The following is a 20,460-nucleotide window of genomic DNA, read 5'->3' as shown; positions in this document are numbered from 1 at the left end:
GAACAGGAGCCAGTCAGCCTCAATCCAAAGGTGATTCTTTAACCCCAGGAAAGAGGGAGGAGAGACACACATTCACCAGTGCACTTCAGGGCTGGAAAGGGCAGGATGGCAGGTGCTGAGCAGAACCTCTTCCCAGCCTCAGAAATGTAAGACAATAACACCATGCCTCAGGCTAGAATGATTGGGAACTCTGAGAAGGTGCTCTTGCGAGGGAATAGAGCCAAGACTTTCCATCGAAGCGTAATACACACACACACACACACACACACACCACACATATATATGCACATATGCATACATATGTATTTTATATTATATATATATATATATACAGAGAGAGAGAGAGAGAGAGAGAGAGAGAGAGAGGGCACCAGCATTTTCCAAGGTGGGGGGGGAACACAAACAACCAACAAGCAACAACTCTCGATATATAACCTACATAAATTAGCACCCTAAGTCCAGGTGTTAATTAAACAAATGAGATAATGATAGATAATTAAGGCTCTTCAAAACTACGTTTTGTCTGGAGATTGTAAATAAACCTATTTTTCGGCAGTATAGGTAGACCTTAATTTCAAATGATTCAACTTTGAAGATCAGCAAACTTAAAACAAACTCTGTCATTGGGAACAAGGTATACTGTTTCTTTTTTATCTTAGATCACGTCAGCATGGGGAAAGAAACAGTAGAAAGTCTCCAAAAGTCCTTCTTCGAAAGTATTTATCAAACTTAAGAGCAAATCATTTTCTCCCATCAATATAAGAAGGTTGAATTAATTTCTTGTCATATATATATATATATATATATATATATATATATATATATTTATATATATGTAATCACCTTACTGCAGTGCAGCCCTATGGACTCTGATTCAGATTTTAGTTTTCTGATAATTGTAAAATTTTAAGAAAAGAGGCACTGTCATTTGTATACTGCCTTGGAGGGTTTATCCTTCACCTTGAACATATTCTAAACTGCATCAATTAGAGAAGCTTGGTTTCTGAGAATAAAGCTACACTTTTGCTATCACACCAAGACACAAAGCGTGGCCCTTTGGAACCGACTCCTGAGAGCTCAGCAGTCTGACAGTCACTTGTGCTGCCTACTACATGCTGCTGCAGACCCAGGCTCAGGGAGCCGGAACTCTGGGCGCCCGTCATACTTTAATGTAGAAGGTGGTCGTCGCTTACCTTGTTAGAAGCCATCTCACTGACAGAGCGGTAGGTCTGTATGGTCTCTAGCTGGTCTAAGCACCAGTCTAGTTCCTCCAGCGTTTCCATTGCTAATTTTTGATAAGATTCTTCTGCAAACAAACACACAGACATGTAGTTAGGCTGGAGCGGCTGCAGGCTGTCCATAGCAGAGTCAACGCTGCCACTGCTGATCGCGGCGCTGCTGAAGGTGCCCCCTTGTTCCTTCATTATTTGCTTGCCGACTCCTTCCTTCCAGCTCTCTCCACCAGGAGAACAAATCACCGTGGTGCTCTGCCTGGGACGGCCGGTGCCAAGTTTTCACCCCCTGCCCCCCCACCTCCGCCTGGATGAGGTGTCAGTGATCTACCAAGAAACTTCCTCTGAGGAAGAAGGCGGGGGAAACGTCTCTTATACGCTCATCTGCATACATGTGCCCTAAAACTAAAGGCAGAAGAAGGGAAGATTTTCTCAGGCTCTCTCTGCCTTAGTCATCCCGGGGCGCTTTAGGGTGCGTGAGGTCATTTCTCAGTGTTTGCAGTCGAGAGGAGAAATGAGGAAAGCTTTTCCTCATTTTGCTTTTCTTCTAAATGAAACAGACAGTGGAAAGCTGGGGAGAACCCTTTGACCACTCGGTTCAAAGACTAGGCAGTCATTCATTCCGGGAGTGTGTTCGTGTTGGAGTAACTGTGGATTCAGCAAACACTGACCCGCACAAATGAGGGGCGTTCGCTACTCCTTTCTCTTCCCTGAGTCTCACCTTTAACTAAAGGCAAAGTGAGGTCTCCCTGATAAGACTTCAGTCTAGGAGAAACTGTCTGGAGTTTTACGTGAACACGTTTATTGGCCTGGGAGTCCTGCAGCTCTTGTTATACTAAACAAAGTAAAACTTCCCTTCTGCAAGTGCCAGGGTCACAGGGAAATTCTGAACCGGACTTTCAGGTGGAGCCAGATGTGACCGCTGCAGATTTCCATTTTATTAAAGCTGGGGGCTCTAATTTGTTGTCTTAGGAAGCTAGACTTTCTGGGACTATTTCTACGTGTTTCATACAAAAAATACTGTTTTCAAAATCATTTTTGCTGGACAATTAAAACTTTTTGCTTTCACTGCATGTCATTCCATATCCAAAGGTTTGTGGTTCTAAACAAATACTTCAGGTTATTGACTTAAGAAACCTATGTTAATAAATACTAAATTAATTTTATGATCCTAGATGAATTAATGAAGCTACAGGCAGTATAAAAAGCAATCAGGCTCTCCCACTTCTTGACATTTTGAGGGGAGTGACATCCATTCACTCTGCTGAGTTTTCTGGAATGCACACAATAGGCAGTAATAAAATAAGAAATCTCTTTTGGAGTCCTAATATAACATTCCTGTCAGATTTAGAGCACATTTTTTATACAATCATACAGAAATCCTAGTAAGACCACATAGCTTTTTATTATTATATGTATAATTTTATGTGTGTGGTACTCCAATACTTCAGGCAGAAAGGGAGTAAACAGAAGTGTAATTCCAAGTGAATGGAATCAATTGGCCACAGATGCACATTTCAAAGAATCCTTTCTTTTTTCATTCCCCTAATATGGGTACACTTCAGGATAAAGAGGGGTTAAAATTCAATATCCTGTATGTCATACTTGAAAAGCCACAAAACCACCGGAGGTAACTTCCTCCATTTTTTTTCACACTCCTCAAAAATGTGCGGAAAAGAATCGAGGTGTTTTTAATAAAATTTATTTAATGGCTTTCTTCTTCACTTTTGTAATACTGCCTCAACACAAAGATTCTCCTCACTCTATAATGTGCCCCCAAATATGCCCTTGCCTCCTGGGTTTCCTTCCAGGAGAGCACTTCTTCCAAGGAACCTTTACCCAAAGGGACAGAGCCCTCCCATCCCCATTCCCTCTAACAAAATGAAAAGTGCAACCACCTCCCAATGCCTTGGGCTTTACTGTCTTGGAGCCTTTGGCTCACAACCTACAGCTTTAAAATCAGACATTCAGCAGGACTATGAGGAGTAAATAGTTTGCTGAGAGTCTTTTGAATCAGCAGATATGCAAAACAACTGTAAGATGATACAACATGATTCTCCTTCATGAAGAGGAAAAGGAGCTGATTTCTACTTTAACCACGTAGAAAACAGTAAGTATACCAGCAGAAACCCTGAAAACAGGAGCACTCTTCAAAGACATAATGATAAGGTATATCAGCATACCAGCAGCTCATTTGTGGCCATGACAGCACAAGAGCACAAGTATTATGCTTCCAGACTTGGTCCAAAATGAGGTGTGGGACTGGCTGATAGATGCTAAAGAATCTAGCACCATGACCCTTTATTCTTCAGGTCAACCACAATACTTTTTAGGCAAAAATTATTATATTTTGAAGTTATGTAGTTAGACTTGTCACTTTCCAAAGTCTTAATCCACAGTCAAGACTGCCTTTTGTGTATCATTTATCATAGTTGCTGATTAAGGCAGAGGGCACAGGTATAAGAGTGGACAATGTACAAGGTAGGAGGCCTCAGACACCTGCTTGGACACAACCAAAGAAAGTGACCACTGCAGCTCAGGACTGGTCTCCATGCTACAAATTTGCAACTCTGGCACCATATCCAGTGTTTGCATATATCAAAGAATCCTTTTTTTGTTTATTCCCAATTAAACAAAGGTACTACAGACACCCAGGAAATACTTGGAGAAATGAAAACTAAAGTGCCTGCCCAAGCAGCCTGCAAAACCTTGGGTATCTGGAGGCAGAATGGTACCTACGCAACTAACTGCTGCACAAAAAGCACCAGTTTTGGAGTAAGATTCAGGAAGATTGACTCTCTCTTCTACCAGTTATTGTATGGTCCTACTTCTCAACTTCCTACATTTATAAAATACAAATAAGAACATTTATCCCAGAAAGTTACGAGGGGATTAAATGACATAAAATATATAAAGTGCCTAGTACAGTAGCCGATTCTTAGTAGGTGATCGATACCTATAAGTAATTATTAATGATGCTCAAAGAAACCCAAAGCCCTAGAACTGAGAGTAAGGAAGTACAGGAGAAGGAATTGGAAGGGAGATAGCAGAACTTCATATGCAACAAGAGATTTTACATCAAGAACTGCAGCATCATTTGCAGGGCTCAGTGCACAATGAAAGTGCAGGGAAAAGCAGTTAGAGGTACTAGGTATGATGTTTCTTCCTTTCTTTTTCTTCATTGTCTGTCATGCTGGGGTTGCCCCTACACCAAAACTTCCAATTTTAAAATCCTTTGCACTGACAGAGAAGTTGCAATGATAATATTGATGATTTCCCACACACTCTACATCCTGGTTTATCCATTGGTGACATCTCACATTCTTATAGTATGCTTGTCACCATCAATGAATGGCTTCATGAGTTTTATTTAATATCATATTCTTTCAGGCATTGGGATTCCATGAGGTGAGTACAGATGCTCCCAAGAGACCAGAGATTCTGCATCTTACCACTTAGGGAATATATACAGTTTACCAACCACTGGGTACCTCTCTTGCCAGTTGCCAGACTGATGTGCTATGCCCCAGCAAGAGGTGGGCCCTCCATAGCAGAGAATCCTTAAGGTATTTATGTGTATCCCTAAGGGTACCACAACTTCTTTTCTGGGATATGCTAGATACCTGAATCAGAAGTAAGTGAAAGACTCACTCCCACCAAGATGTGGTCTCTGTCTACCACATTACAGTCTTACTAACCCAGGGTAGGAGCAACAACAGTCATGCCCCAACTTATACCTTGCAAGGCACATGTGCCCAAATCAGATCCTCCTTGTACTTGTACCCAGAACCCTGTTTGGGATGGAGAGAACCATTGATCATGGGTGGGGCAGGAGGAAGGAGCTGGAAGACTCTTGGAGTGCCAGGGATCAAAGGGAAGGGATGGCTGAAACCTAAGACTGGGGATGTAGCTTAGTGGGAGAGTGGTAGAGTGCTTGCTTAGCATTAACAAGGTCCTGGGCTTGACCCTCAGCACTGCAGAAAACAAAAACAAAATAAAATAATAACTAGGCGAACTAGCCCAGGAAAGACAGGCAGATGGCAGGAAGTTGGATAATGCACAAGCCAATGGCACACACTCCATTGTCTCATCTGATTCCACTTACAAAACACAAGTTCAAAGATAAATTGCAAGTTTCACGATGGCAAACATGGAGCCTTCTGAGCATTGGGTCCTGTGCAACCACAAGGGTTGTATGCCAAAGAGGTTGGCCCTGTGCTTATCTTACCTAAGATGGTGCTGAGGGAAAAAACAATGCTTAACATGGCAGAAGCAAGTCTCAAAAGAATAGCAGTAGGTACTGTATCCATATATGGTCATTCCATCAACTCTTGTTTCAAAAATTTTCAGAGGGATAGAGCAAGAGAACCAACTACCTTCCCTTCCTCCCTTCTTTTCTTTTTTTCACTCCAACAAGAGTGGCGAAGGAAGATTTTCTTCCTTCTGCAGGTCTGGTAGGTATTGTATTTGATCCTGAGAAACAGGAAGAAAATGGATGAGTAACTATAATTAATATCAATCTGGTAATAACACGTGACATTCAAATAGCTCTTTTCTTAAAGGAGCTCCAGACACACTATTCATTAATCCTTGCAACACCTCTGTGTGTTAGACATGGAAGAGGTATGATTATCTCTGATTTACCTTAAGGCACAAGCTAAGAAGTCAGAGGTTAAATTATTAAAGGAAATAGTCCCCTCCCGATTTCCAGCCAGACTGTATCTTGATCTGTGAAACAGAGGATTAAGTTCAGGTATTCCTGAAAATGCTGCATTTAAAGTTGCATCTCACACTTGGGTCTTTTCTGGTTAAAGTTGCATAATTGCTTTTCCTAAATGTTGTCAGTTCTTAAGTCTCCTCTTCCCTTTTCTGATCCACCTCATGCATCCTTCAGCGAAGGGAGGCTGTGTAATATTTACTCAGAAGACCAGATACAGTTCTCATCCTGCACCTTGCTTCAGTTGGTGACCTCAGGAAAATTACCTAAGTAATTTATTTACTTCTAAATTGAGGTGGAAAATTATTCTAGTCTTATGGGGTAGTTAGAATAATAGAAGAGTACATATAAAGATGTGATAGTTTTTAAATTATTACACACCTTTTGCAAATATCTCACTTATTGTCACAGATGAGATACAAGTACACTGTAAAAAATAAGAAAATTACAAAGAAGATAACTTTGACATGATAAAAATCTCACATTTTTAACAGAGATTACCACAGTTAATCCCTTCATGTATATCCATTCATGAACATGTGTGTGTGTGTGTGCATTCATATGTATATAATAAAAATAGAATCACAACTATACAAATTGTTAGCTTTTTTCATTCAATGTCTTTACTTTTTTGTGTTTTAATAAGTTTTCAGTTCATCTACTATTTTGGTTCATAGTCCAATTTCCCCAGCTATTTCTTGCAAATCCAGTACCTGTGAGGGTGTTATAAGAGTGGTGTTCGGAAGAAGGACATATTCAGAGAAGGGTGACAGTAGGAAAGGTCATTGGAAACCTCTGCCTGGTCACAAATAGTTAGCTGTTCATAGTTAGAAAACATGGGAAGAGATTTTAGCATTTATGAAGTTAATGGCTAAGCTGGTAACAGACTGCAAGTGCCCTAGAAGATGGTCTTTAATCTGTATAGCCAAGGGTGATCTCATTATCCAATTGATCTCATGAAAAAGTGGAGACAGAGCCTCTCTACATACTTGATAACATTTAACATTGAAACTCAACATATAACCCATTTTTTTCTTTCTAAAAATTTTTATTTGTTCTTCAGTGGATATCATCACTCTTAATACAGATTAGGAAACTGAGGTTCAGAAAAGTAAGTTCCCTGCTCCGAAATACACATGATTAGCAAGTAAAGTCTTCACAGTATACCTCAAATATAAATTTGCTACAAATTCTATCTATATGCATTTTTAATATAGCTCTGTATGTTCAGAAACCTGTCATCTTCCCCCACATAGAAAAGAAATGCAAATCATCATTGTTTATCAACTTTACATCATTGAACTTTCTTATCATTACAGAGGGTGGTTTCTGCTTGCAAGGTTATGGTAGTGGTTAAATCAATCAGAACAACTGCCACATGTATCTCCTAAGCATAAATGAACACTACCTTCTAAGCATAAATGTGGAGCAAAAGAAATCAAATGTTAAAAAGTACAAGAAAAAAGTATGGTTCAATTTACTTGAAGTTCCAAAGATGCAAAAACTAATCTATGATGTTAGAAATCAAGATCATGATTATCTTGGGTGGATTAGTGATCAAGATGGATTTGAGAGGCTTTCTATGGGTCTGGAATAATATATTTGTTGGTTTGAGTGTTGATTAAATAACTGCTCATTTTATGAAAATTTACCAACTTCCAAACTTATAATTTGTACACTTTTTTCTGTCTTCCTGCTTTTCTGAGCAGGCTTTCAACAGAGTCCTAAGGAAAGTCTAGGTGAAAAAAAAAAAAGAAAAGCAAACCAAAAAAAGAGTAGGATTTGCCAAAACACATTTTCTTTCCTTTGGTTAAGCTGTAGCCATGGTTATTTGTAACAAAATTTGAGTAAGTCTCACACAGTTGAGTAATAACAACAAAAAGATGTTGGTTTTGAGATGACATAGACTAGGTTGCTCCTACTAACTCAAAATTCAGCAGAATACCTCAACATCGTACAGCTGTTTATAAATCCTGGCTGCCATTTACTAGAAGTGTGATCTTAGACAAGTTAAATAGCTGGCTGTGTCTCCACCTCTTCACCTGTGAAACAGGAAGAGGCCTAAACCAGCTGTGAGAATGGAATGAGTCATCATATGCTAAGCATTTGGTGCAATGCCTGACACACTCAGGAACTTTTTCCTCCCTTCTCCCCCTTTGTCTCAGGTCCTGGGTCACTTTCCTGAAGGCAGATGGATGCATGGGAGAACTAAATCAGGTGGAGTTTGGCTTTGGCTGAGAGAAGGGAGCCAGTGTAAGGTTGGCCATGAAATCCTAACTTCAGGAAACCGCCTCCTTGAGTTAGTTCTTGGTTTACACCAAACTCTAACTGACACACCCAAGCAGTAGTTCATTGGACATGGAGAATTGTACAAAAAGCTTTTCATTCATTCGTTTGTTCATTCGTTCAACAAAATACATAGTGCATCTACTATGTGTCAAGCCTGCTGCTGGGTGGGGTGCTGGGTCACACACTAGATGGGATAAGATGCCTCGGGAATGGTGCTGTCCACTGCACTGAGTGATTATATTGGAAACACCTTTACCATTCTCCAAATGATCAGTCTAAGAAGTTAGGCCCCTCATGAGCATCCTTCTTCACTCTTCTGATCCTGGCCAATGAGAAGAGTGTGTTTGCTCAATTTTTTAGATTCAGCATATAACTCTAAATTTATGTGCTAGCTTCTAGTCCTATAGATGTCCTTAGTCTATTCCTCCATAAACTCTAGATGCTTTGGAGGTAGCATGCTTATCTCATTCTCCCCACAGTAGAAAAAAAAATTTTCTTAAAATATAAAATAGTTTCATACTTATGAACATTAGCCTCTCATCCAAAGGGGTTAGGTTGAGGTTATTAACTCATTTATTTGATGGTCTTAGTTATGGTTTTTCCCTTAATGTTACTAATATATTTCTTTATCATAAATTATGATGTCCAAAGCTATATATTTTTCCATAAATATGTAGTAAATGAAATACATTTGTGTGAGAGCGCATTATTTCAAGAAGGCATGTTGTTTCAAGCTTAAGTGAAACATTCATAGAACAAATCACAGTAACTGAAATAAACTTATAAACTCCACAATGCAATTTTTCCAAAGGCAAAGTTTGGAAGCTCTGTGAGGCCTTTCTTTAGATAAGACTTTGTTAATGTGTCTTTATGAATATGGAACTTTGCAACTGCATGTGACAGAGATTTCACTCTGGGTGGATTCACTGAAGAAGAGTCCACAGCCCTCAGGGGAAATCACAGGGAAAAGTAGGTCATTTTGATGCTGTTCTCTTTAGCAAACTCCTCTAAGACTATAAGCTTAAAAATCTGCAATCACAACCAGCTTTTGTGTATATAACTTGACAGTTTGCCAGACACTTTCACTTGCATATCTCATTTTTTCCTTGAAAAAGAAACCCCAGGAGATAGAAATTATTATTATTATGACATGCATTTTCCATTGTGCACATGAGAAAATTGGGACTTGGACATGTTTAATCATTTGCTTAATATCATTAGGGGAGAGAAAAAAAAGAGGTAAAGGGAGTAGAAGGAAGAGGGAAGGAAAGGAGAGAGAGAATCAACATGAAATTATCTGATTTAAATTCTATTTTTTTTTTTTTTTTTTTTTTTTTTTTTTTTTTGCTAAGCAGTGAGGCCTGTTACAAATAGTCCAAGGTTCTCTTTCTGTCATCGAGATTGTCTTAGACAAAGCAAATTGGCATCTTTGATGTGGCTGCCTTATGGTGCTACTCTCTTTTACTGTCTCTCTCATTCTTTCAGTGTCTACCTTACCAGAACCTGCTCTCCAGAAAGACTAGCTTTGGCATTTACTTACTGTTGAGAATCTGTGCTCATCCAGCTAAAGTATGTACCACCAATGTGAAAGGATGCTGGAGGAAGTTAATTATGAACCTGTGCTGGTATTAATGACCAGTGGCAAATGAAAGTGATCGGAGATGGAGAAAATGTGCTGCCCAATTGCTTTTCCAAAAAATTAGGCATATAGGAAAGATTCGTGAAGATTATAGAGTAGGGGTTAAAAGCTTGGTCTTTGGAGCTAGATTGCCTGGGTTCATATTCTAGTACTGTCACTTGCTGTTATCTAACCTCAACCCTGGAGAAGTTACTTATGTTATGTAACTCATGTAATGAAAATAATAACAGTGTCTATATGTGACAGCATTAAGAAGTGGGGCCTTCAGTATCTGAATAAGTCATGAGGGTAGAGTCCTCATGAATGTGAAGAACAACCTTAGACAAGGGTTGATGGACCTAACCAGGTCCTTTGGCCTTTTGTTTATCACTCTGTATAAGATGCACCCTTTGTCTCCTCCAAAGGATGAAGTAGCAAGGTGCCATCACGAAGCAGAGAATGCAGCCCTTATCAAACACTGAACCTGCTGGCACCTTGATATTATACTTCCTACCTCCAGAACTCTGAGAAATAAACTTCTGTTCTTTACAAATCACACAGGTTCAGATATTTTGTTCTAGCAACAGGAACAAATTAAAATCTACTGTTTTTTAAATTCTAGTAGCCTGTACAGAAGATGGAGATGCCTAGAACCATGTAGTAGCAGTAGAGGTGGGGGTAAATTCACTGGAGACATTTGTGACTTGACCTCAAGGGTGGTAGGGCTTGACTGATGACCAAAATTCACAGTCATTGCAGCTATTCAAGTCTAGAAATGTGATTTTTTTTAATCAGTGCATTTTGAGCTTACACAGCTCATACTAGTTCAACTCACAAAATTCAAAGAAATCAGAGGCCAATGCATTCATTCACATAGAGAAAGTACAATAATTTACAAAGAGCTTTTCATGTCTCCTGGTTATCTCATGCTCCTCTACATGGGAGACCAAATTACAATCATAAGGTTACTTGGTAGGTATAAAATCTGAGAGGAGTTAGTTGAATGGTTTAAAGGATTCCTTTCTCAAGCTTGATATACTCAGTTCTGCAACTGAGATAGATGGTAATTTTTCTGCTCAAGAATTCCATCTGCCTGAAATACCTCTCCCATCATTTTTCACCTAGCTAGCTCCTAACTCTTAAGATTCAGCCTACAGTCATCTTTTCTATACCATTTCCTAAACATTCTGAGATTGAATTAAACTCCCTTCTTCTAAGCTCTCACACTACCACCTGAAATCTGCTATTTTCAACTGATCGTATTTTATTGTAACAATTTCCATTTATCTCCCCTATTATCTGCTAACCTTCTCAAGAGGAGGCTTGTCTTTCATGTAGCACATACCTTGACATGGCTCAAGAAATACTGCTTGCCCTATTGGCTTTCCCAACCTATTAAAAGATGAGATATCATTACCACAAGGAAAGGGAACTTAACTACTGAACAGGATTGAAGACATGCTATCATAATTGTTCTTATCCTTTTTGCCAGTATCCAAACAAAGCATCTTCTTTTTTGTTGATTTATTCAATGCTTTCACAATTAATGAGCTCTATTTTTCTTTACGATCTTGATTGGATTTCTAGAGGGGTTAGTTTTACAATGGGGAGCATTCTGCATCTATGGGACTGCTGCAAAATCATGTGCAGAGTTTGTCATTTAACTTTCCCTAAGGAGCCAAATTTAGGAAACAGTGCAGGTTTCTATGCACCAAATGTTATAGAATTCCAAGTGGATTTTTCAGTTGCAACAAGAAAGAAGATACAAGCAAAGTTCACAGGCAGCAGAGCTAGAGTTTAAGAACAAAGGGAGCCAGGCACTGTGGTACACACCTGTAATCCCAGCAGCTGGGGAGGCTGAGGCAGGAGCCAACCTCAGGCACTAAGCAACTCAGTGAGATCCTGTCTCTAAATAAAATACAAAATAGAGCTGGGGATGTGACTCAGTGGTTGGTCGACTGCCCCTGACTGGGCAATCAGGGGTCAACTGGTCAATCCCTGGTACCGCCAAAAATAAAAATTAACTAAAACCAAAAAGCTAAAAAAAAAAATAATAATAATAAAGAAAGAAAAAAACAAGGGGAAAAGGGAATCAGGGGAAATTTGGAGGCCAATGAAAAATGAGTGGAATTTCAAGATGGAAAACTAAAGTAAGAAAAATGAAGTTAGAATATGTCATACCACTCAGTTCTGTTTGGGGAGTGCAGATGTAACAGTCCCATTTGGTTAGAATATTTGGTTGGAGTGCAGTGGGATTAACTTGTAAAAGTAACATGGTCACAGCCAGATCATGGAGAACTATTTTATGCTAGACTAGGGAATCTGACTTTACTTGGCAGGCACTGTGGAGTCATTGAAAACTGCTCAACAGGAGAATGGCACAGAGTGCTTTATAAATCTCTTAATACCATTTTATATTTATCTAATGCTTCGCAGTTATAGATCACTTTAGTATGTGTCATTTCTTTTAATCCTCATCCTACTTTGTGAGAAAGCTATTATTGTCTCCATGTTAGAAAGGAAGAGAATGAAACTCAGGGAGTTTAAGTGTCTCACACCAAGTCCTATAACCAGTAAATGCAGAATAAAGAGCTTTGAATCCAGATTTGCTGACTCCAGATTCAGCGTCTTTCCTATATGCAAAACAACCTGTAGGAACATGAATTATTGATTTGATAGCAGTAAGTTGCAGGAGACTAAGATGTGGAAAAGAATAAGCTTGTGATAAATTATTAATAACAGACAGTATTATTTGTAGGAAAAGTTAGGAGTTTAAGAACGATGAAGTTTCAAATTAAGGTTTTATCAGAGGGAATGCAAAGGTTATTTATGTCTTAATTTTAACTTTATTTTTAGAAGGAAAATTGTCAAAGGAATCTCAAAAATCAGTGGGAAGTAGAAGCAAATGTGTTTGCTGTTAAATGTAAGTGTGGTGGGTGGGGAGGAGGAGAGGAGAAGTTCTCCAGTTTCCTGAAGCATTATCTGCTATAATCTCTTTCATTTGCCTATAGGAAAGTGACTCTACTCAGTACGATCTTAGATGATATCTCAGATCACATGGGGCTTGGGGTAGGTCACCCTCTGAAAATAGTATTGCATTTGATAGTGCAAGTGTTACAAAAAGCAGAAAGCCCTTTGCTTGCAGTCTTTTCCAATAGACACAGAAATTTAAGTTTTCTCATTTTTTTTTTGCAAACAAAGTCAATAAAGTTATTTTTTGTTTCACAAATGAGATCATTGATGAAAGGACTTATTTTAGAACCTGGGATTCCCACATTGTCAATATAGAGACTAATCACATGTTGCTACTGAACACTTCAAATGTCACTAGTCGATGTGAGATGCACTGTAATAACACACAACATTTCAAAGACATTGTATAAAAATGATGTAAAATAGCTCAATAGATGTTAATTCACTATTTTAAATAAAATAAATTAAGTAAAATACATTGTTAAAATAATTGTGCTTTTCTTTTATGTACTTACTAGAAAAATTTAAATGGTCCTAAGCGGCTTGTGCTATATTCTTGTTATTTATTTTATTGGACTGTGCTGTTCCCAATCATAAGGCTATAGCTAGGACTTGAACACTCCAAGGCCTGCTTTCATTCCACCATAAATACTTGCTTTATAAAAGGTGATAATAGCAATAAGAATCAGCTAAAAATTTTTGAGTACTAGTCAGTGTTTCTAAGCACTTCACATCCATTAACTATTAATCTTTATCATAATTTAATGACCTGAGTATTTTTTTCTATACAATAGATAATTTTATTTTATAGATGAGAAACTAAGAAATTCAGTATCTTTCCCAGGATCACAGACTTAGTGGAACCAGTATTCAGATTTAGGTGGTCTGCCCTCAGTACTATTAAGAATGCCTTAGTGGCTTTCTCTGTTGGCTAAGTCCCAAGAAGATGTTTGTACTGGTACAAATTTATTTCTTACCCACTGTAAATGAGGCAATGCTTGAGAGACTTTGTATATTATCTCTTTTAATCTTGGCAACAACAATAGTCAGTAGTGAGGCTCAGAGAGGTTACACAATCTGCCCAAAGTCACACCACTAAGTACATGCTAAAACTCTTCAAATACAGCCTGAATTCAAAGTTGATATTTATCACTATGCCAGTCTGTAAAAGAACTGCATCTGAATCTCCTGGGGGCGATTCCCAGGTTAAACCCCAGGTGTGTGAAGTAGTCTCCCCAGGGTGGCTTCTAGGAAGGGTTCTTTTTAGAATTGCTGTAGGAGATCCCCACACCTAGCCTGATGTGGTGATAACTATCCTATTTGAGTCTACCATTCTCAAACATTTTTCCTAGAAGTTCCATCTCTTCATTCTTGTCTAGGAGGTGATGAACATTTTTTCTTTTAAACAAAGGAAAAGAAAAGAAACAAAAATAATATTTCTCTCAGGCAGTCTTCAATAGGGCTGACCATTCATCTCAAACAAAATCCCTGCTGCTCTCAAATTTCATCATCTGCCCTAAAATGTGGTATGCAGTTGGTCCAGTTAAGCAAAGATGATCATAGAATTTGGAGAGCAAACAGAAAAAAAAAAAACAAAACAAACCCAACAACAACAAAAAAACAAAAACAAACAAACAAACAAACCACCTTTCTTTCTTAGCAAACCTCTCAGCAGCTTGCAGCCTGTCTGAGGTGTGAAAGGTGGGAATTTTGGAGGTACAGTCATGGTCGGTGCCAGGAAGGAACACATTAGCAGGAGACTCACAATCTCTTGAGGTGAGTTACGGGTTCTGGATGATTCAATAGGAACCACTAGAGGTAAATGAAGACTCAGAACCTACAAAGCCAAGTGACTTTCAGGTTTGGGTTTTGAGTGTGTGTGTGTTGGGGAGGGTTAAGTGTATGTGTTTTGCAGCCTCTGTGGGTAGACAGACAGTTGCTTTATATGACAGATTTGGAACTTCCAACGAAATATAAAATTAGGCCTGGGTTTCATGGCAACCCAACTCTACACAGTAGCAAACAAGAATTGTTTGAGAATCAGAGAAAGAAGCCAACCCTGTGTATGTCACAGCTTTGCTTTTCTTTGGCCAGTTTCTCCTAATTTAGCAGTACTTCCGTTCCTGCCCTAATTTCCCTTGGTTCGTAAACTACGTCACTTAACTGAACACAGCTCCAGATTTTAGAAAAACAAAAATTTGTACTTCAGCAGCAGTTTTCTTGGCCTTTCTCACTTTGAAGAATTTTACTTAATTCTGATTTTTCCCTTTTACTCTTGAAAGATCATGGCTATCAACTGGGCTCTCTCTTTCCCTGTTTCTTCCTTTCTACTACAGTGTCTACTGTAGAATAATGCAGGGCCTGTTTAAATGTGATTAAAGATTTCAGTGTTTGGTTCAAACCAATATTTACCAGTGAAATCCTGCCAATGTAAATGTGCAAGCAAGGTAGAAAATATTGGTTTAAATCAATCTCCCCCTGGACACACACATACCCGCAAGTGCTGTAGATGTTTGGCATGTCACTTCTGACATCCTGGCTTCTTTTTGCCAGCTTCTTGCATGCAGCAGCTGGACACTGATTCAGAACAATCTTAAAACTGATAGAATCTAGAGAATAGATTCCTAGAGAAATTGTTCTAAAGTTGTTTTCTTACTAGCTAACCTGGTTATTATTGCTATTTATGTTTTTTACTTTTTCTGGTGATTCTGGCATTTATCATACAATGTCATGTTATCTGGTTTAAAAGGTTTTCTTGGAGTAGGAAAATTTGAGTTATTTGACATAGTAGTAAACAAGGGAATGCTAATCTTTAAAAATAGATTATGCTACAAATCTTATTGCAGAAACATAGAGCAGACATTTAGAGATTAAGTCAGTCTTGCTGAGTGATTGCTTTAATTTAGCAAACTTTTATTGAATTGAATTTATTCACTGATTGAATTTATTGAATGAATGAATTATGGTTACACTTTGAATGAATTTCAAATAGTTGTAGTTTGGATTAGAAATTAGTGTTCTGAAACTGAATCGTCTAGCCAACTAGCAGACAGAAAGCCCCAGCTGGCACCTGGCAGCTCCTCCTCAGGAAGAAGCCCAGAAGGGTGGAGAGAGTGAGATTTACGAGGGAAGTGAAGGCTTGGAGCCCAGACCTCAGTGAAAACTTGGAATTGCACAGTTTCCATACAGCACTTCCACTTAGGTGGAGGGGTAGGTCTGAGTTGAGGAAGAAGGAATGGCTCATCTATGAGAAAGGCCACTGAAATTGCTAATGGCAGCCCTGAAGAGTACCTGGTAAACAGCAGGCACTAAATAAATGCTTGCCTCATGAATAGGTGAAATGAAATGCACTAATCTAATGTAATTTATATGGCTAAGTGTGGAATTTTCCAGTTAAGGGAAGGGATAATGTCTATGTTTAGTAGTGATAAAATCCCTTTGTTACTTTCTCTAACTGCAGATGCTAAGAGCCAGCGCACCAAAGACCGAAGCACCATGTGATAGATGGATAAGGACAACATTGACATCACAACCATCAATTGAGGTCCAGTCTGAGCAAAATATCTCTAATTTTCAAACAACCCGGTGAGGTAGATTCATCATCATCGATTCACACGTGACATAACAGGTGAAAAGGAAATGGAAAACAAGACAGGAAAGGTGGTCTGGGTGGCTGGACTTAATAGTAGATCACAATTGGGGACAGAAAGAGCAAAGTGCCCCAAGAAGACACGGTCCTTACTGTCCTTGTTATGGTTCGGGTAGGGGGTGTCCCCTAAAAGATCATGTGTAAAACAGTGCAAGGATGTTCAGAGGTGAAATGATTAGATTATGAGAAGCTTAACCTAATCAGTGGATCACTCCACTGAGATGGATTAACTGGGTGGTAACTACGCAGGTAGGGTGTGGCTGAAGGAAGTAGGTCACTGGGGGCGTGCCTTTGGGGTGTATATTTTGTGCCTGATGAGTAGAGCTCTCTCTGCTTCCTGATTAACATGTCCTGGTTTCTCTTTTCCTCTGCCTTACCTGGGGCCAAAATCTATGGTCAGCTGACTATCGACGGACATTCACTCATGATCATGAATCAAAAACTTTTCCTCTTCTAAGTTGTTTTTTTTCAGGTCTTTTGGTCACAGCAATGAAAAGTTAAGACAGTCCTCAATATATGTGTGGTCAGTTTCGGGTACAGGAAGGCACAGGTACAGAATGATGTATCTGAAGGAATGAAAACAGCAAGGGCAAACTGTGGGCTGCAGGTGGATCATCAGAGAAGAACTGGAAGCAGTCCTTGTGCTTTGAACAGAGCAGGTACTTCCTAAATGTTTGTGGAAGTACACTGAGCTAAAATTAATAAGAAGTTGGGTAGAGGTAATCACAGGAGGGAGGGCAGGGGACCACAATGAAATGAAAAACAGAGAGACCATCTGACTAAACAGGAGTGTTGAAGAAAAACAGACGGGGGTCAAGATTATGCAGGGAGCAGAGGAGTCTGGATTTGATGCAGGAGTAGTAAGTTCTGGAACAGGGGAGAGTCCTGAGGAAAGAGGGAATGTGGACCGTCAGGCTGGTGGGAGTCTAGGATGGGTTCTCTATGGGAAGTTTCTAGGGTTAGGAATGCCAAGATGACCCTACTGTAGGAATCCTTACTGAAATCAGTGAAGGCTGGAACAGGTGGGGACAATAGGATGAAAGAGAAAAGTTAAGTTCTAAGCCATGTCTTCATTAAAGATGGGATAAAAGGAGTTAAGGAGGGGATGGTGTTCAAAATTGTCACCAAGGTTTCTGGCCATGAGAGTGGGCCACGAGAGCAGAACCACTGGTAGATGTGAGGGAGCTGGGCTGGTGGGGGAAAGATGTTACTTAGTTCTGCACTGAGTTTGTCCATGTGGTTCCAAGGACTTAGGATAGGTCGGTCTTTAGCCAGTGGACAGAGACTCAGGCATGGATTGCTGGAAAGGAGCATGATGCTTCAAAAGGCCATGTGCTGCCTTCTAACCAGTTCATGGAGAACTGTCAATCACAAGTACTTACAAAGGCACCCCCCCCCACAACCAGGTGATCTCAGCAAGTCCTTGCTCTCCTATACTCCCTCTCCTACGTGCCATCACTCCCCAGCTGTCACACCATGAAAGCAAAGCTATGAGTGATGAGGTCTTGGATGAGTTCCAGCTCTTTAGGGCACAAGCTAAGTCAGGAGATTTCTCTTTCCTCAGCCTCTGTAAAGTACCTGGAAAATCCTCCCAGATGGAAAAGACCATTGAAGCTGGAAGGGTCCGTAGAGACTGACCATATTTTACCTAGTTCCTCAGTTGACAGGTATTAAGACCTAGGCTGGGAGAAGGGAACTGACATCTGCAAGAAAACACAATCTTTCTCTCCAAGGAGTGGAAGAAACCAACTTCCCCAGCTACGCAGGGGGATATCAAGAAGGGTAAACATTAACAGTCACTGCCTTTGGGACACTTAGATTCCAGAAAGACTGTTCAAAATAGGACTAATTGATGCTCCTTGGGTGACAGTGTTTAGGGGAAGGATTCCTAGAGGAAGTCATGGCTTAGTTGGACTTTAAAGGATGAATAGAAGCTTGCCTTCCAAGAGATAGAAAAAAAAAAAAAAAAGGTAAATGCATTCCAGGCAGAAGGAACAGCATTTATCAAAGTAAAGGGACCTGACATTCTACAGTGCTTGGAGTTGTTGCAAGGATTGAATAGTTTCATGGTAACTGAGGCTTGAGAAGAAAGAGCTGGAGAGTCATTCAGGACACTAATAGAATTTAAAAAAGGGGGTGAGAGATTGTGGGGAAAAAAAAAACATGAAGAAGACACCACCAAGGTGCCCAAGTGATGTTCCAATGTGTTACAGTCAGAACCAGATAAATATGTATGTAGTGTTTTATAGAAGTCAGTAAACTGTTATTTTAAAGGACTAGACAGTAATATTTTAGGCTTATGGGTTATATGGTCTCTGTTGCAAATATTGCACTCTGCCATTTTAGCATGGAAGAACTACAGACAACACATAAGCAAATGTGTGTGGTTGTGTTCTAGTAAAACCTTATTGCGTAGACAGGTGGCTGGTATATGGGTCACAGTTTGCTAATCTGCTATAGAGCCTTTGAGATCCTGAAGCTATTCTCTCTACAGAGTAATGGCCTCTCAGAGATGCTTACATCCTCATCCCTGAAACCTGTAAACACACTTTGCTATATGGCAAAGACGAATTAAGATAGCACATAGACTTAAGGTCATTAATGAGCTAACCTTAAAATAAACAAGGAGATTATTTTGGATTAGACCAGTGGGTCCAGTGTAATCAACAGGTCTTTACATGTGGAATAGGGAACCAGAGGAGTCAGTTACAGAGATGGGATGTAAAGATTTGACTTGCTGGCTTTGAAGATGCAAGGAGACTAGGAGCCTAGGACCATGCACAGCTTCTCAGAGCTGGAAAAGGCAAGAATGTGGATTTTCCCCTTTGAGTCTCCAGAAAGGAATGCAGCCTTGCCAACACCTTGATTTATGTGGTTACAAGCCACTATGTTTGTGCATTTTGTTACTGCAGCAATAGATAGCTAATACCACCCATGTGAGCTAAACCTTCCACATATTCTGGAACAACCCAAGACCCCAGAGTTAAGAAAGCAGGTTGGGCATCCACTGAAATACATCATTTGGATTCAAAAAATTGTCTAAAGTCATCTGGATGTGGATGCTGGGAAATGAGGCAATGCTTTCGGGGAGTGTTTAGAATAAGGAGCTGTTTTTACAACTGAAAAGGCTTTATGGGTCCCTGATGTAGTATAAGAGGCACTGAAATGACATTCTCTTTATTTGTGTTTCTCTAGGGGTTCCCAGACCTACAGACTTGCAGATTTATATCTAAGGAAGGAGAACCTCTGGGCATGAGGGTAAAGATGAAAGTCTCAGAACTGTCTCTGCATGGTACTCAGAGTGGGGAAGTGGGTTGTCAGAAATCAGCCCTGACTTTCTATTCCGCTGGCATTAGGCCACCCTCTGCCCTCCTGCTGTGCCACTGTACCATTTACGTCATGGGGAATACAGTTTGCTACTTTAAAATGTGTGTTATGAGGGAAATGAGAATATGATACTAGTGACATTTGTCAACGGAGCCAGCAGACAGGCTTGAACAGGCTTGGCATATGCATGCTGTAACGGGGTTACTTCAGAGACTGCTGCTGCTGGGCACCCACTGAAGAGGTTGATTGAGGTCAAAGGCCCCTGCTCAGAAGTTCTCTCAAGCTACCTGCCATGGCTGCGGGCAGAGGCTGTGGGTTATAACCTCCCTTGCACGCTGCAAACATCTTGAAAGCAAAGACCTCATAGCACCTAGCCAAAGACCGTCTTCTCTATGCATGGGCAGTCATAGGAGTGACTAATTATTAGGTGAGACAAAAGAGACAACGAGGGCAGATCTTCTCACAGTGATGATTCTTGCAAATTTCTAAAGTTTATGTCAATTTACAAAAAGTTTTCTCATACACAATCTCAAATTATCCTTATAATAGTGCTGTAAAGCAAGTATTAGCAGAACCATTTTGCTAATAAAGAGAATGTGTTTTACAGACATTGAGTAAAATTCTACAGCTGGTAGCTGGAAAAACTTGGGCTTGA

The 20,460-nt window shown here is 39.8% G+C and overlaps 1 protein-coding gene across 3 annotated transcripts in view; it reads right to left on the bottom strand.

The window, feature by feature from the left end:
- Positions 1-20,460, bottom strand: part of PDE4B (phosphodiesterase 4B) — a 445,424-nt gene that overhangs the window by 38,982 nt on the left and 385,982 nt on the right. For 2 of the 3 annotated variants that reach the window (XM_079133312.1, XM_079133313.1), the window contains one exon: positions 1,194-1,306. In XM_079133312.1, coding sequence (XP_078989438.1) covers positions 1,194-1,306 — 113 coding nt within the window. Of the gene's footprint in view, positions 1-1,193; positions 1,307-1,563; positions 1,822-20,460 lie in introns of those variants that run through there. The other variant, XM_079133314.1, reaches the window with a different exon arrangement.

The sequence above is a fragment of the Sciurus vulgaris genome, assembly GCF_902686455.1.
Source record: "Sciurus vulgaris genome assembly, chromosome: 1".
In the NCBI taxonomy this organism is placed as follows: domain Eukaryota; kingdom Metazoa; phylum Chordata; class Mammalia; order Rodentia; family Sciuridae; genus Sciurus; species Sciurus vulgaris.
Note: the sequence above shows the minus strand (reverse complement) of the source record. Positions and strands in the feature narration are given on the sequence as shown.